Raw genomic sequence first — 19,072 nt, 5'->3', positions numbered from 1 at the left:
CTTCCCAAACAAAAGCTTAACTTTTTAAGTTTTTACGAAAATAATATTTAAAAAATAAAGAGAATAGTTAATTTTGTTGTAGTAATTTTTTAACTATTTTATAAGTGGTTCTCAAAATAATCCTAAAGTTAACCTTCGTTTGGCAGAGGAGGTTTTTGGATTTTTTGGCTAAAATAATCACAAAAAGATAAAATAAATTTTTTAATCCAATAAAACAAAAGTCACGTTTAAACCGTAATCATTTCATTTTTTTCTCTCACAAAAGTCAAAAAAATCAAAAAAATTTATCCCAAACAAGACTTTTTAGCCCTATATTAAAATAATAAAAAATATAAGAAGTAAAAAACCCAACCCACATCCCAAAAGAAGTCAATATCAATTTTTAGTTTAAAAGTCAAAAAGTCACTAAAAAAATTAAAAAGCCAACAATCTATATCAAAAAACTAAAAATTCTCTTTTCTTTCTATTTTGTGCACATCGTTTCGTAAAAAATTAAAAAAATCATCTCAAAAATACTAATTTTTTTACATAATATTTTAGTAAAAAAATCAAAAAATTACTAAATAAGTCAGTTCCCGAACGAGGCCTTAATATCCTTTTTCAAGTTTTTTTTTTTAATTTTGAAAAAAATGATTTTAGTTTTTTTAGGATTGATTTCGATTATATGATAAAAATTTTAAAATTTTTAGAAAAAACTAAAAATAAAATAGTTTTTCAGCTTAATTGACAAATTTTGGTTCCTTTTTTTTTTAGTATTTTCTTTTCAAAATATTTTTATTTTTAAAATTTTTAAAATCTAGGCGGACGTAGAAAATTGTTTTTCAATTTAAAATTGAAAAAAAAAATATTAAAGACAAAATTAAACTCACTTAGTAGTCAAGTCAAACAATTTTTTTTTTTTTTTTTTTTTTTTTTCACTTACTAGAGCTACTCCAATCTACATCTAGGGAAAAATGAAAATGAGATCACCCTCGGCTTCCACCATGAGGTTAGGCTGGATTGAATTACCATGATTATAAGTTATACCGCAGAGTGCTGAAGAGAGGTCGGATTGATAATTTATTGGATTAATAATCATCTTAGTGGAGGAATTAGCTAGAGGGTGTGATTAGAAAAATAATGGTTTTTTTTTGGGAAATGAGTTAAAAATCACTTTTTAATTTTTAACTCATTTTGAGTCACATCATTTCTCATATTTTTTATATGTTTTTTCAAAAAAAAAAAAACTAAAAAAAGTTGAAAAAATAAAAAATAAAAAATACAACTTTTAACCATCTTCCAAAACACCCCAATGAACGGATTAGGCTAGCTTTCTTTCTTTTCTTTTTCTTTTTTTATCAAGTGCACCTATTTGTTTTAATATTTATTTTAGATTTTTTTTAATATTGAACTAATTAATTATTTATTTTATATAAAAATAATTTAACAATCTCATCACTATCCTACACTATCATTAAAATAAACACACTTTTACTTAGGGTTATTTTGGGAAGTTGGTAAAAATCTGACTTTTGATTTTTTACCAAGCTTTTTGACTTTTTTAGAAATGATTTGAGAAGTTGATAAAAAACTGACTTTTTACTTTTTAGTTTAATATTTATTTATGGTGTCAAATCAAATTAAAATGACCAAAATACCCTTACCCAACATAAAAGATTTATTTTTTTATTTTTTTTTCATAAGCCCTAATTTGTAATTTTACAGCTGCGTTTTTTGCACTTGCCAAATGGCTTTTCTAGCGTTTTTGGCAGCCACATTTTTGGACCATGTTCCCAAAATGACACTTAATCCTCTCACTAACAATCCTTAACAATTTATTCACTAATTATCTCTTCACTAACAATCTCATCCAACCTAATCCGCTAAACAAACGTGGCCAAGAGTTAAGGAGAAGGGTTTAGTTTGATAGAGCGTTTGAGCTTGGTAAATCTATTTTATGATCGATTTTGATAATTCGAACTGTTCACTTTGTAAAATTCGTTGAGTAGAATATTCACGCAAAAAATTAAGTTGATTAGATATTAGTAGCTATATATTTTAATTAAATTTATATTACAAAAAATAGATATTTATTCTGTAAATTATATTTGTCGTCTATTTTTTTAAAACAAAAAATGATTCAAACCTATAGTTATCGATATCCAATTATTTTAATTTTTTTGCACGAACATTCTACTTAATAAGTCTTAAAAAGTGAATGATTCGAATCATCAAAATCGATCACAAAATGGGTTTACTAAAATCCAAACATACTCTAAAGTTGAGATGACAACTTCAGAGAAGTCAAATCCTACAGAGAATGCCACTAAAAGGGTCCATTTGGCAAGTTAGTTTCGGGTTATTTTAGCCACAAAAGACAAAATAGGCTATTTTAGCCATAACAAACAAAACATCACATCCAACCTATAATTATTACACTCTTTTCTCACAAAAAAAAAATCAAAAAAGCCAAAAAAGCCCTTTCCAAACCAAGCTTTTTAGCCCAGGCTAAAATAGTAAAAAAGCCAAAAAGTCAAAAAGTCAACCCACTTTCCAAACGAATGCTATATTGTTTATTTATTACAAAAAGACATGTAAAAAAATTAAAAAAATAATATAATATAAATTAATTAATAAATAAATTATTTGTGGTGTTACCAAATGAACCCTAGGATTGGTTGGGAAGTAAGTTGGTTTTTTGATTTTTTGACTTTTTTGGTTATTTTAGTCTGGGTTAAAAAGCTTGGTTTGGGAAGGGTTTTTTTGACTTTTTTTGTGAGAGAAGAGTGTAATGATTATGGTTGGATGTGATATTTTGTTTATTGTGACAAAAATAGCCTATTTTGTCTTTTGTGACTAAAATAGTAAAAAAAAAACCCACAAAACCACTTCCCAAACGGTGCATAAATAACCTTTGACATTTCTCTTGTTCTCTTTGTGAGAAAATATATAGAAGTAAAAGTATAAATAAAAAACTATGAGGCCCATTTGTTTTCAGAGATAGAATGGAGGGATTAATAGTGAGGGGATTGTTAGTGAGGGGATTAAGTAAAATTGTGTTTATTTTGATGACAGTTGTTAGTGTAGGGATTGTCAAATTATTTTTATATAAAATAAATATAAAATAATAAAAAAAATATAAAAAAATTAAACATTAATGTTTTAAAAAAATACCCAACATGTAAAAAAAATTAAAAAATAAAAATAAAATAAAAAAATTTCAGAAAAAATAAAACAAATAAAATAATGATTTTTACTTAACAAAAAATACAAAAAAATAAACATTAATGTTCAAAAAAAATGCCCGACATGTAAAAAATAAAATAATAAATAAATAAAAATAAAAAATTTCTAATCCGCCGGAATATTTTTCTAATACCAAGTCCCGGAGGCCCATCCGAATCCCCTTAGGCCCCGTTTGTTTTCAGAGATAGAATGGAGGGGATTGTTAGCGAGGGGATTGATAGTGAGAAATTGTTAAATTATTTTTATATAAAGTAATAAAACAAATAAAAAAATATAAAAATTAAACATTAATATTTTTTTAAAAAATCCCAATATAAAAAAAATAAAAAAAATAAAAAAAAATTCTAATCCTCTCATTATTTTTCTAATATTATCTCTACCTCCTCACTATGAATCCCCCTTCCAAGGATATTAGTAATACCAAGGTATTAGTAGTCCCAAGGCCATCTCTCAAAACAAACAAGGTATTAGTAATACTAAGGTATTAGTAGTCTCAATCCCCTTTCTATAACCCCAAACAAACGGGGCCTTAGGGAGGCCCATCCTAATCTGGAGCTCACTATCAATCCCCTCCCCATTTTTCAAAACAAACACAATATTAGTGGGTCTCATCTCACTACCAATCCCAATCCTCCTTCTAACTCTCTAAATAAATGGGGCCTGAGGGCAAATTACATAGACTTCCCTTAATTACTGTTTAGATTACAGCTGACCCTAATAGTTTGAGAAAATGACGTCGGCCTCCCTGACATTTGAATCACATTTCGCTACACTCCTTGTCATTAGCGATTCTCTACAAACATGAATAGTTCAGCAGTTTTACTATTGAATTTTATACTTTTCCACTACAACAAAAACACATTTTAGTGACACCATACTAGTGGCATATTCTTAAAAAATGTGACGAAAAGAATATTTTGTGGCATTTTTTAGAAAAATGTCATAGAGCCACAAACATACAAGGCTCTAGTGGCATTTCAATTAAAAAAAGTGTCACTTCACTATAACAAAAATGTCACTACAACAAATTTACACTTTAGTGATACTACACTAGTGGCATGTTTTTAGAAAATGCCATAAAAATAAAAATTGGCATTAAATGTTTTTAAAAAATGCCACAGAACCACAAATATATAAGGCTCTAGAGACATTTCACTAAAGAAATGTCACATCAATTTTATGGTATTTTATAAAATAATGACACAAAAAATTATATTCGTGACATTTACCAACAAATGCCATTAAAATTTAGTAGCAATGGCATTTTTTAAAAAAATGTCAAAACACTAGGTAGGTGCAAATTACTTTTTATGACACTTAGGAGAAAAGTGCCATAAACAAATATTTTATTGCATTTTGAGAAATGCCACTAAGTCAAAAACTTTCCAAACTTATAATGGCATTTTTGAAAAAATAAAAAATGCTAATATATTTTCTAAATTTTTAAAATGCAGTAAATGATTAAAAATAAATAAATTAAACTCAATATACACTGCAGGAAAAAACACATTCGGCGACTAAATTTCCTGACCAAAAAAAAAATTGGTGGCTGAAAGTATAGCTTTCATCGACCAAAACAGCATTAGTAGCCAAAAGTAAAGCTTTTTGGCGACTAAACAATTTTAGTAGCCAAAAGTCTACAATTGGCGACTAAAACTAAGTTTGGTCGCTGATTATATGGGCTTTAGTGACTAAAAGATTTTTAGTAGCCCAAAGTAAATTTTTGGCGACTAAAAAAAATTTAGTAGCCAAAAGTCTACAATTGGTGACTAAAAATAAGTTTGGTCGCCGATTATATGGGTTTTAACGACTAAAAAAATTTTAGTAGCCAAAAGTAAAGTTTTTTGGTGATTAAAAAAATTTTAGTAGACAAAAGTGGTCATTTTTAGCGCGGGAGAACTAAAATCCCAAGGCGGGAATTAAATTTTTTGGCGATTAAAATTTTAGTAGCTGAAAGTGCATATTCGGCAACCAAATTCAATTTTGGTAGGCAAAAGTTAAGTTTTTTAGCAACTAAAAAATAATTAGTAGCCAAAAGTATAGAATTGGCGACTAAAAAATATTTTTAGTCACCAAAAGTGGTCTTTTTTTTATTTTGTTAGTAAATAGTTTATTTTACATAAATTATGTTCAATAAAATAATTATGTTTATACATATACTTTTATATTAATGTGGATGTATGTACTATATAAATAATATATATTGCATATATAATCATGTGGTGCTATAGAGGTATAGTAGGAAGAGTGTGATGTATAAGGTTTATGGTGCAGGAAGTTGGCGGTTCGAGTCTCCACAAGAGCGGATCAAATTGTTCTACAATGAATTATCGTCATGAATGACACTTGCTAGCGTCACGAATAGTGCCTACCATGACATTAAAGTGTCACTGAAAGGTTTTAGTCTTGATGGTGTAATGATATTTATAAGTGTCATTAACTCTTTTTTTAATTACGCTTGATAGTGCCACAAATAATATCTACCATGACATCAAAATGTCATTGAAAATTTTTAGTCATGATGGTGTAGTGGCACTTGCAAATATCTACCGTGGTACGGATACAAATAGCACTTGTTTAAAATATCACAAGACTAAAAAATGTCATTAAATCAATAATTTTGTAACACTTTCAAATGTCACTAAATTAAGAAAATGTTATTGTGTTCCCTTCATATATTGCATTAAAAATGGGTCAACTAGGTAGGGTAACTTCTTTTTCGTCTCATTTTCTCTCAATTTTCCATGTTTGTGTTCCCCTCCATCTCCCTTTCAGATAGAACTCCCCTCACCCCATTGTTTCATTAGACCTGTGGCATGTAGAGGGCTCGTTTGCGACTTTTTTTTGGTTAAAATAGTAAAAATATATATATATATATATTTTTTAACTCAAAAAAATAAAATATCATATTTAACCCATGATCATTACATTATTTCTCTCATAAAAAATTTAAAAAAGTCAAAAAATCATTTCCAAACAAAACTTTTAGCCCCAGCCTAAAATATCAAAAAACTAAAAAGTCAACCTACTTTCCAAACGAACTCATAAAAAGAAAAAAATGAGGGTAGAGTTGTTGCGAAATATTTTGAGCAATCATTAAAAGTGATTTTAACTAAGGTCAAGTTTGGCAACTCTAAAATAATCCATCTTTTTATTTTTTTATCTTTTTTCTATCACATCACGTCTCTACTTTTCTGTACATCTTTTCGTAAAAAGACAAAAAATACACTTATTTAGGTCATCCAAAACAACTCATAAATTTGAGTTTTGAGGCCACTAGAGAAGTCATATCATTTTTCCAAACTAATGGGCCAATCATATTATGAGCCATGGTTAAAAGTGCATTTTGTAATCTGTCAAAATTTTGAATTTTGTATGTGTGTTGAAAGTAAAGGTAAAAAAATGGCTCGCGGCCCGAGTGGGCCTAACCCAGTTTGGTCTAGGCTCAAGCCCAGCCTGGGACCCTAGGCCTAGGCTTGAGTGGTCATTTTGAAGCCAGTTCGACCCATGAATCCAACCCGTTCAAGGCCCAGCTCACATGGCCCACCCGAGGTCCAGTGTCATTTTTTAGTAGCAAAAAATTTTTAAAATAAAAAAAATATTTAGACTCGCCTAGGCTCAGTCCAATCCCGAGCCTAGACCTCGGCCCCGACCTAGGCTGAGACCCAGCCCGCCCAAGGCCCGAATATTCCCTGGGCCTAATTTTCTAGCTAGTGGGCAGGCTTAACCCAGTCCGAATTTTGAAGGAAGCTCGTGTGGCCCGATATGAGCCGAGCCAAATTTACACCCTTAGTTGAAAAGGCATCACTTTCTATCTTTTGTTTTGTTTTTTATTTGGTTCATTGTAGAATATTTTTGGTTCTCCCTTGGTGAAATAATATATATAGTAATATTCGGCAGTGCTACGTAGCTCGAAACCCCTCCCCCGAATCCACCTAACCAAAAACAACGTCGTTTTTGTTTTGTTTTGTTTTGTTTTGTTTTGTTTTTTTTTTTTTTTTTTGCAGATCAGAAGCAGGAAGAAGAAGGAGGAGGAGGAGGAGGAGGGACTGGAGGGGGCCCAACAAATGGGGCTGGAGGCGGAGGCCAGGGGCGGAGGCGACAGAGGCAGGGGCTGCGAGGGGCGGGGCTACGACGGCGGAGCTGCTGCTGCGACAATCAGAGCTGCTCGATGATCGGCAGGTCGGCGGCGACAAGGAGGGCCCTCTCCATTCCCTCTTCTCTTTCTCTCTTTCTCTTCTCCCATTCCTGAGCTGATCGAAAATGGAAGGAAAAAAAAAAGGCTAATGCCCAAAACGACGTTGTTTTGGGCATTAGGGGGATTCGGGGGGCAATCCTCGAGCTACCAAATATTATTCTAGTAATATTATACAAATATAAAGAATTACTATTAATAGAATATTTACACATCACGGCACATGTCTTTTCTTTTCTTTTTTTTTAAACAAGAAAAAAAGGAAAAAAAAAGATACTATGAGGTGTTATTACTGCATTCATGAGTTCAAGTCTTAAGATAATAGGTTGCCGATCTGATTTAATCTAATCTACAAGAAGGGACTCATCACTAACGCACTAATAAAATTCAACCACACACTACAAAGAAATCCAAATTTTAATCAAAATACAAAGCAAAATGCAAAATCTCAGTAAAGAGACAGTTACAAAGTGACAAATTCGCCACGAGGAGGCATTTGTTGAATTAAAAAATATGATAGATTAGAATCTTTAGCGTAATAAGTTGAGATGACTTTCTTCTAGTCAACCTTCAGTCTAATTGAATGTTTGAATTCACTAAAAGGAGGCCTATGTTTATTCGATAATTATTAAATGCTTCAAAGACACTGCGTAACCAACCTTCCTATGAGCTAATTATCAATTATCATGTGTTCTGTTACAAAAATTAGGAATTATTTAGAAAATGTTAAATTAGTATATTTTTTGATTTTTTATAAAAAATAAATATAAAATATAGATTGAATTTGAAGTGATGTGACAAAAAAATGATGTGATCCAAATAAGATAATTATAACTCAAATAAAATAATATACTAAAATAATAATATGTACTAATTTAATACATATCAAACAACTACTTATTAGTGCCTTTGATCTTTTTACTGATCATATATATATATATATTTTTTTAAGGGTGCTGTTTGCACACCATATGCAACCAACACAAAAAGTATAAATGAAAGGTATAAACATAAAATAGGACAACAAACAAAAAAACGTAAGTATAAAATGTATATTGCACACTTAAAAAAAATCTTTTTTTTAAACAAGAATCACAATTTGAGACATTTCGGAACTCCTGATTCCTCAAGCATCAAATAACTTTTCCATATTTATTAGTACATTATTTATATTTACGGCAGTGATTTGGTTGTCTATATGTCCCTAGTCTTGTCATTCTTGACCATTGAAGGATTCTCTTCTGTGACATTTGTTGGGAAATTATATTATGCTCATGAGCATACATATATATATATATATATATATATTAATGGTAAGAACACACGCGGTATATAATTTAAATAAATAAAAAATAAATAAAATATTTATTATATATAATGTGCTAGTTAAATAGTGAGAGTCTTCTTCATTTGACATAAGTTTAGGATTCAAGTCCCTCTCTTTCATCTATCTTTTTTTTTTTAAAAATAAAAAGTGAACACATGTTACCATAAGAAAAATCAAGGTTTCACGGTGTTCACTTTGGCTCAATTTAGGATGTTGGTTATAAGTGGCATTTTGGCTTTTTGCCAAAACGTCAAAAGTGACTCTTTTTTGGTCATAAATTGATTTGGGATGTTGCTTATAAGTCAAAAGAAAAATTACGAAATTACCCTCCATAGATGGAAAATGAAAGGGTAAAAATGTGTAATTTTTCAATTGGGTAGGGATACTTTGGTCATTTCATTATGATTTGACATTATAAACAAATATTAATAAAAAAAGTCAAAAGTCACTTTTTACTAACTTTCCAAATCATTTGTCTAAAAAAGCCAAAAGCTTGGTTAAAAGTCAAAAAGTCACTTTTTACCATCTTCCCAAAATAAGCTTTTATAGATTGATATTAGGGTTGTTTTAGAAAGATAGTTAAAAATTGATTTTTTTTATTTTTTTTTAAAATGTAAAAAATGTAAAAGATTGTGTAATCTAAAATAGGTTAAAAACAGGAAGACAGCTTTTAAGCATCTTTCCAAAATAGACCATAGTCTCCGTTGGTTTTAGTTTTTGAAATAAATTTTAAATTTTGAGTTTTGAGTTGTATTTTAAAAAATAAGTATTGAAATGAGTTTTGAAAAGAGAAAATTTATTTTGTTATGAGTTTTGAAACTCATTTTTTGAAAAAAAAAATTATTTTTTTATTTTTATTTTTCAAAGAAAATAAATTTTTTATTTTTTAATTATTTAAAAAAATTTAGACAAAAGTTATTTTAAAATTATTTAATATTTTAAAATTTTATTTTTTAAAATATTAAAAATATTTTTTTTAAAAAAAAAATTAAAAAATTGGATCGCCCATATATATTTAAAACATAACAAATTATTTTGTCAATACTTAAAAAAATAACAAAATATTTTTTCAGAAAAAACAAAAAAATATTTTTGAAAAAATAATAATTTTAAAGAACAAAATAAAAAAATATTTTTTTTGAATTTTTTTTTTTATAAAAAGTTAGAGTTTTGAACATTTGTTTGGTTATAATTTTTTTAGATAAATTTTTGAAAAGAATTTTAAAAACTTTATTTAGTTATAAATTTAAAAAAAAGTTTTGACTGTCAAACTGCGATTTTGAAAATTAACCTGACGCTATCATTAGTGTTTCACTATTTTTTTTATTGATTAAAATAATGTAATCAATTAATCTTAGTTTTTTTTTGTTGAGGTAATTAGACAAATGTACCCCTGGAACAGTGTGAGGTATTGTTTCAAAATCATCAAATAGCTTCTCCATGTTGGTTTAGCATTGGATTAATAATTTAGCCTCACATAAATCATGTTATTTCGCAAAATTGTGGTGAGACTTTCTTTTATGAAGTTGGATGTAAAAATACTATTTAATCATTACTTTACAAAAATAATAAAAGAAAATTTACATATTAAAGACTTTTACATATATTCATAAATAAACATTAAAATATAATTTTGAATTTTTGAAAATTGTTTATGTCCTTCAAAAAGATAAAATTATATAAAAATGGTAAGTGCTTTGATTTATTTATTTTTTTATATCACAAAACAAAATTTCAAATTTTTTTTTTAAAAAATTTGAACCAAAATTTTAAAAATCAAATCAAACATTGTCATTACGTTTTCATATTTTCTCTTAAATACTAATATGAAAATGGCAATCCTATTGTCCAAACCAATCAAAATGCCTATTTTGAGAAGTCAAAATTTTAGCAAAAAAAGAAACTACAAATAAATCAACTTTTATCTCTATTTATTTAATACATTTTTTCATAAAACAATTAAAAAAGTCAATTCTCAAAACAACAATAAGACAATATATAAGAATATAACAACAATTGTTTCAAAGTTGGACTTCTCACTAAGTAGTAGTGAAGTGGGGTGAATTAAGGGGATTTTATTTTTTTGGTTGAAAATGTTAACATAATATTAATAAATGCATAAAAAGTATAATTCCTTTTTATGTAAAAAAAAGGATAGAATTATATAATATATATTGCAATTGTTATTTTTTTTAAAAGCATTAGTGTTGTTTGGCAAGTTGGTTTGTGGCTAAAATAGCCACAAAAGACAAAATAAGCTATTTTAGCCACAACAAACAAAACATCACATCCAACTCATAATCATTACACTTTTCTCTCACAAAAAAAGTCAAAAAAGTCAAAAAGTCTTTCCCAAATCAAGTTTTTTAGCCCAGGCTAAAATAGCTAAAAAATCAAAAAGTCAACCTACTTCTCAAACGGAGGCTATATGTGGATGTTGAAAATGCGAATAAAACCTAAAGCATCAAAATGAAGGCAATTAAAAAAACATTTAAATTGCACATTTTAATAGTTGATGTCAAAATATCAATAAAAATTCAAATTTTGTTTTAATGTACTATGGTATCAAATGTCATAATTCAACAATTGAAGGATCAGAACCCTTTAAAAGTATAATGCTAAGTGTCCTCCTTCACAATTATGTGGTAACCAAATCTGTTTGGAGTAATGTGGCTGGCACTCATTAGCCATCGAAAGATAATCAGTTGTGTCTTAATTATTGGCTTAAAAAGAATTTGAAATCCTATCAGAATTCTGACCCTTTTTGGAACATTGTTTTTGTTGCTTCTCTTTGGCAAATATGAAAAGATAGGAATAAAAAAAAATCGAAAATGTGGACCCCATTTTGCAAAAAACCTTATATCTATACATAATTATGCCAATGAAATTCAACAAGCATTTTTAAGAAAATTATTCAATAATTCTGAAACACTGCATAGTCATATTTTAAGTCAATCACTAATTACTTCGTCTCATATTGTTCCATCATTCTCAATATAAATCTGAGTCTTTATCACTCTTTACCAATCAAAACCTTCTAAAATATCACGTATTCATATTTCAAGATTATTGAATAATCATCCGCTTTTCTCATGGTTGTGACTTGCACCTCATTGGTCTTCTACTTTTATAGGGAAAATTAAATTCAATACGGATGAGTGTGCACGTGGAGATCCAAGGAAAGGCGGCTTCGGTGGAGTCTTCCGCAATGAAGAGGGAGTTTGGTTGTATGGGTTCTTTGGAAAGGTTGAGAATTGCCACAGCCTTGAAGTTGATTTGACTATTGTTGAGGAGCTACTCACCAAGGGCCCTCCCCCAAACTGTCCGAACAGAAGCATTGTGGAGGATTCTCGCCATTTGATTCAATGGTGCAGCTGCACAATCCAACACATCATGCGGGAAGCGAATCAGTGTGTAGACAAGTTTGCTGGTATGGGAGCTGCTCAATCAGAAATGTTGATGGTGGTGGAAGATGTGGGAGTGGAATATAGAAGGATCTAAGCCTTGTGTTCAATCTCTGTTTTTAGCTGGCTTGGTTTTGTTGTTGTCATCTTGTTGTCCTATTACCTTTTTTGATGCACCAAAAAAAAGGACGAGAACCTTTTGAAATGTGTACTATATCCGCATGTCATATACTATTTTTTTATAATTGTTACATAATTTTTTTTTTTTGCTAGAATTACAAAAACATATAATAAACCTCACAAGTTTAACAGTATGGAACTAGACTTCTCTCAAATTGTATAAAAGTAAGATCCCATGTGAAGGCTGGACATGATGTTTAAGCATTTACTTATTTCTCCTTATGTTGCATGCCCCTCATTTTTCTATTTAAAAAAAAAAGAAAATGAAAAAGAAAATTAGATAGATAAGGGTGATAATCAAACCTTGGACCTTAAGTTTATTGACAGAGAATCTTATAACACACAATATAAAAAAATATTTTATTTTTTACATTTTTGAATTACACACGCTAAGCGTTCATTTCTCTATTAGATAGAAAAGAGAGGGAGACTTAAACCTCGAACTTTAAGCTTAATAAATAAAACTTTTATCACTTGAATAACATACAATATATATTAATATTTTATTTTATTTTTATTTTATTTAAATTATGGCTTATTTTGGCAACCGGCTAAAAGCCACTTTTGGCTTTTTAATTTTTTTAAGATCACATTATTTCTCTATTTTTTTACATATTTTTTCAAAAAAGTTAGAAAAAAATTAAAAAGTCAACTTTTAACTTACTTCCTAAAATAAGCTATATATGCATTGCATATATCAACTAATAATATATATATTGTTTTTAATTTTTTTTGGAAGTTGGAAAATAATAAGGGAGAATTACATGCAGATAGGAGAAAAGGAAAAAATTACCAACACATGAGGGTGCAAGTGTGCTCTTGTGATAAAGTGCCTACAATAAGCTATATATGCATCGCATGTATCAACTACTAATATATATGTATATATATTGTTTTAAATTTTTTTGGGAAGTTGAGAAATAATAAAGGAGAATTACATATAGATGAGAGGAAAGGAAAAAAATTACCAATACATGAAGTGTAAGTGTGCTTGTAATAAAGTGTAAATGAAATATTATGGAAATGTAAGTATCACTTATACTTATGTGTTGTTATTTATTTTTTATTTTTTCTCAATTTTCACTTGCATATAATTCCCAAATAATAATGGGTGTGCTCTGCAATATCTTGGAATGGATTTGGGGCAGAAAGTAACTGTAAACAGTGACTCTCTGAGTTTTCTTATTTGGTCTCTCTGAGTGAGAGTATGTCTAGGTGTTCCACATTTTACACTGTAATAATCAGCGTGAGCAAAGTGTATGTATGTACGTACCTAAAAGAAAAAGAAAAAAAAGTGTATGAATGTAGGCACCTAAAAATAGTTTTGGTTTAGTTTGGTAACTATATGGTTACAATTTAGTTGAAGAAAATTTCACATTCTTTAATCTCTCTCTTTATCATATAGTGATAGAGATTATTTATCAATTCTGTAATTAACTAATTCTGTCATAAACACATTAGTTAATTACAGAATTAGATGTAAAGTATATGTAAATAAATATGATTGGGTAAATTAAACTCATTTTCTTTAATATTTAAAAAATATAATAAACTCTATGTTTTTTTATAATTATATCAATCGACTGAAATTAATGTAGATGATAGGTAAATATTGAAATAAATCCAAACATATATATATAGAAAATGTATAACAATTTTTTTTATATGCATACAATACAACTAATTAATTATTGATAAAAAATAATCTAACTGTTATGTAAATTAAAATTCAAGTGAGATCAATATAATTATATTAAAAGTGTGAGGTGAGTTAATTTACCTAATAACATTTTACAAAGTTTATCAATGGAAAAAGCCAACTTTTCGGCAATAGTTTTAAAAGTTAACTTTTGATTTTTTTTAAGTTACATCAATTCTTTTTTTTTTTGCACATTTTTTTTTTAAAAAAAAGTTAAAAAATTGACTTTTAACGTACTTTCTAAAATAGATTAATATAATCTAAGGGGGTGTAACAACTTAGTAAGGCTTTGAGATAATTCCCACTTGTGTGAGACTTTGCGACTTATTGCTACATAGTTTAGCGGCCTTGTTATATAACACCACTTGAGGATGACTTTTGGGGTCTCGGCTCCTTAGGATTTACTCTTTTAGGCTCTAGGATTATGAAAAATACCATTCATATATAATATTTAAACAAAATTTATCACAAAAACAATATGATAATTTTATCAGATAATGGATGTTTTGGCAAGAACTTAAATATGGTTAAGTCAAAAAATCATTATAAAAAACTTAATTATTTCATTTAATTTTTTATACATATTTTCATAAAAAAAAATCAATTAAAATGATCACTTCTCAAAATAACTGAGATAGTTTTTCTGACCAAGTACATCACTAAAAAAAACTACGATAATTTTTTTTGAAACAATAAAATTCAATAATATAACGAATTTAGATTTAACTACTCAAAAATTATTTAGAATTATTATCTTGCTATTTATATTAATTTTATATATAGATCCCACATTACATAAATTTAATTTCCACCACGCAATCATTTATCTAAAAAATTTAGGTGGATAAATATGAATTTATAGACTTAGGCCTATTTTGACAAGTTGGTTAAAAATTAGTTTTTTTATTTCATTTTATTTATAATTTATGAAAAAGTATAGTAGTTTAAATAAATTTAAAAAATTTAATTATTAAGATGCTACTCAAATCGGTTCAGTGTCCTCTAAATATTAGCCTCTAATTTATTTATTTTTTAGATTCTACGAAAAGAAATTACATAAAAGTTTAAACAACAAAATGTTAAAAAAAAGGCTAAGCCCTCTCATACACAGTTACGACCATATCAACCACTAGAAAAGGCCTAAAGTTCTTCCAGGGGTTCTTCATTCGCCTCTAATTTTGTCATTTGATATTTTGGGTTGTTTTGAAAAATTGGTTAAAAACTAATTTTTTGATATTTTTTTTTTAACATGTAAAAAAGTAGAGAGATGATAGATCCAAAATAGAACAAAAACTTTAACTTTTAACTAAGTTCCCAAATTGACCCTTCAACTAAGGGTGTATATTTGGTCCTGCCCGGCCCGCCCAGGCCCAGGTTCGAGCCGGCCTATGTCGGGTTACGCAAGCTCCTGCCAAAATTTTGGCCAGTCTAGGTCGGGTTGGCCCACGAACCAAAAAGCAGGCCTAGGTCCAGGGGTATTCGGCCCTTGGACGGACCGGCGAGCATGGGCTTGGGCGAGCCTGAACATTTTTTATTTTTTTCTATTTTTTCCACCAAAATTTTATTTTATTTTTATTAAAAATGACATTGAGCCTCGAGTCGGGTTTTGAATGGGCCTTGAGTAGGCCGATGGGTCTGGCACACAGATTGGATCGGGTTTCAAAATGACGGCCCAAGCCCAAACTTAGGGTCCCGAGTTGGACTCGAGCGCAGACCTAAGCCTAATCGGGCCGGACTCATCTTGAGCTACGGGCTATTTTTACCCCCCTAATGTTAACCTCCTATAACCATTGATCAAACTTGACTCAACAATGAAACACCCTTTTTTTTGGCAATATACAGCAATAAAGAGAAGGCATGTTTTGGCACCATTTTTTATAAGTTAAAAATTAATATTTCCAAAGCAAAAGTAAAAATTTTATTTTCTTAACATTTCAATAATCAATTTTTTTGCATAACTTTTAAACTTGCTTATTGATTTAAAATATTAAGCAAGATAGTTTGTTTAATATATATATATATATATATATTGTTTTTTTTAAGTGGTTAAAGTTAATTTTGGGGATAAAAACAATTAAGTGGTAAATTCAAAAGTTTATAAAATTATTAATATGTAAATATACAATAATACTAAAATGAAATTTTCCCTTAATTTTTTGACAATAAATACACATGTCAAAGGACTTCAAGTTTTTTTGGTTCTTTAACAAAGCGGGCTTCTAAAAGTTGCTAGGCAATTTTGTCTAATCAGAAGTTGCACACCAACGCATACTCTCAGAATAATAATAATAATAAAATTATAAATTCTTATAAATTGTATCAAATAAGGTCTTATAATTTTGATTTTTACTAATTCTATTTTGGGCAAATTACATATACTCCCTCGAGGTTTGTCTAAATTACAGATATCCCTGAGGTTTCGGAAATTACATTCCGCCCCCTGAGGTTTGTATTTTCATAACAATTTGCCCCCTGAGGTTTATATTTCATAACAAATTACCCCATAATTTCTTATGCAAATATAGCATTTAGGGGGAAATTCGTAATTTCTCAAACCTCAGAGAGATATCTATAATTTAAGTAAACCTCGAGGGGTATATGTAATTTGCCCTTCTATTTTTTTTTTCTTCTTCTAGAAAACAAAAAGACACGATAGGCTTTGAAGTGGGAACAACAAAGCAAAGACAAAAACAGTGAAAGTTTGATGGTTGGCTTTATTTGAAATGACAAAAATCTTCCACTTTCCAATGGTGTGTTGGCAGGAGGACAGGAGTCCCTCCTCCCTGTGAGTTCCACTGATATAATGGCTCTCTGTGCCCTGTTTGGACAACTCTCTTTTTTGGCTTTGTACATACTGCCAAAGACTCTTAAATGTGTTATTCATCAAACAGCTTTTGGCCACTCTTTCAAGTGCCGTGGTTTTGTCGGTCCTACGATAAATTATGGACAAACATCAGTGTGGCTATTACAAAAAAAACAATTATAAATTAATTAAATTTTTCATAAATATTAATAATTAAATTTATAAACTTTTTTGTTATTAGGAAAATATCAAATCAGTTGAGATTTTAAAAAATAATTATAATTCAATGATAAATTTTATAAATATTAATAATTAAAATTAATTAATTTTTTTTTTATATTTGTAATTTTTTTTGAAAAGTCTACTGACCTGTAATTTTTTCTAAATTATTCAGTACTCTTAATCTAAATTAATAATTATTGATTTAAATAATAATTAGTAGGTGACCAGTCTATGCATGGAAATTTATTTTTAAAATAAAATTTTGATTTTGAGTGTTAATACTTTGTATGTAGAAAATTTTAACAATTGAAAGCTAAATGCAAACAGATTTGCTAATGATTGATGAAATTTTTTTATCATAATCTATGATTCTATGTAAAAGGCTCTTAAAAACAATTTCTTTCAAAGTTATATATAAAAAAAAAATATTATCAATCTGAAATCAAATTTCCATTTGTGTTAATCAAATTTATCAAAAATCATGAATTTCACGTGTATCAAAATATTTTTTTCTATAAAAATAAAAATATTAGAAAATTCTATAATATACAATGTATTATGGTTATTAATCGAAAATGTCTTTACTAATTTTTTATGTTTTTTGTTATGTCTAGAGTGTATGTTGTTGCTTCAAATTCTCAAAAAATGAAAGAAAAAAAAGTGGTGCAAAGGGTCTTTAATTATATATGCTCAAGTGGTGTTTAATTATGATCTATTATAATATTTATTTATTTTATTACATAGAAAGTGCTTAAGGTGGGTTGACTCAAATGTAGGATTTATCCTTATATTAGTAACATTGTCAGAGTTATTCACATTGAAGCATAAAAAATTATAAATTTAAATAATAAACAGTGTTTTCAAAGGGAATCAAGCACAAAATTTCTACAACCTTAATAATTTCAATTCTCAAAGAAATTTCGGTTAATTATCATATATATATATATATATATAAGTAGTGTTTTTCTTTTACTTAAGTAATACATTCTAAATTCTAAATTTTTATTTAAAAATTATTCAAGAAACATCAATATGTGCCTTAAATATACACAATCATTTTCAATGAATCATCATTCTTTAAAACAATACTCCACACTATTTATCATTTGACATTTGTCAATTTATCTTCTAAAAACTTAACAAAAAAAGTATTGAGTTCTATTATTTTAATTAATCAATATCGAATTCGACGTTACACATGTGTATTAATCACTTTTAGAAATATGATGTCTGACATAAAATCACAATGGAGTTAACTTTAATCAATGTAATGATATTTTATATTATAATATCTGTTACAAAAGAATAATATTAATTTTAAATAAAATTTTAATTTAAATTACTTATTTAAATAATCTTAGGATTATCGTTCTATAAAAGTGTTAGTTGAATACTTATATATAGTAAATTAGTTAAATTATTTGCTTATTTTAATCATTTCAGTTTGTATTATAAAAGTGTAATTATCATATAATAATTTTATATGATACATATTAAATTATAAGATAGCAAAATAAACACTCATTTTGATATAAAAAATAATAGTTAAATTAGAAAAAAAAATTATGAAGTGATTCTAATTACTTTTTTTTATTTTTATTTAGAAAATAAAAATATGTATAAATATTACACACATTTTTTTAAAAGATTAAATATAAATATATTGTGATTGGATTGAAAAGAAAATACATAAATTAATTATGTGGAGTATTGATTTTTTCTTTAATATTATTTTTGAATTATTCATACGTATTGTATATAGGTATATAAAATTTAAATTAAATATAAATATTTTGTAATAAATAATCTTATGTTAAATAAAAAATAATATTAAGATATCAATAACATAGACAAAAAATAAAAAATATAAAAAAAATTAATTTGATCCTTACGATACACATAATTAGGCATATTTTATCTAATTTATTTATTTATTTATATATCAAAATATTTTTTTTTCCAAATATCATAATAATTAAATTAAAATATCAACTACATAAAAATATAATAAATAAAT

The 19,072-nt window shown here is 27.7% G+C and overlaps 1 protein-coding gene across 1 annotated transcript; it reads left to right on the top strand.

Moving 5' to 3' along the window:
* Nucleotides 1–8,415: 8,415 nt before the first annotated feature.
* On the top strand, nucleotides 8,416–12,248 carry LOC145800105 (uncharacterized). Its single transcript, XM_082889749.1, has 2 exons — nucleotides 8,416–8,422; nucleotides 11,881–12,248. Exons 1-2 carry the CDS (start codon nucleotides 8,416–8,418, stop codon nucleotides 12,246–12,248), a joined length of 375 nt encoding a protein of 124 aa, XP_082745875.1.
* Nucleotides 12,249–19,072: the final 6,824 nt, after the last annotated feature.

This window comes from Camellia sinensis, chromosome 10 (assembly GCF_055761805.1).
Source record: "Camellia sinensis isolate YWXY chromosome 10, ASM5576180v1, whole genome shotgun sequence".
NCBI classification, from domain to species: Eukaryota; Viridiplantae; Streptophyta; class Magnoliopsida; order Ericales; family Theaceae; genus Camellia; species Camellia sinensis.
Note: the sequence above shows the minus strand (reverse complement) of the source record. Positions and strands in the feature narration are given on the sequence as shown.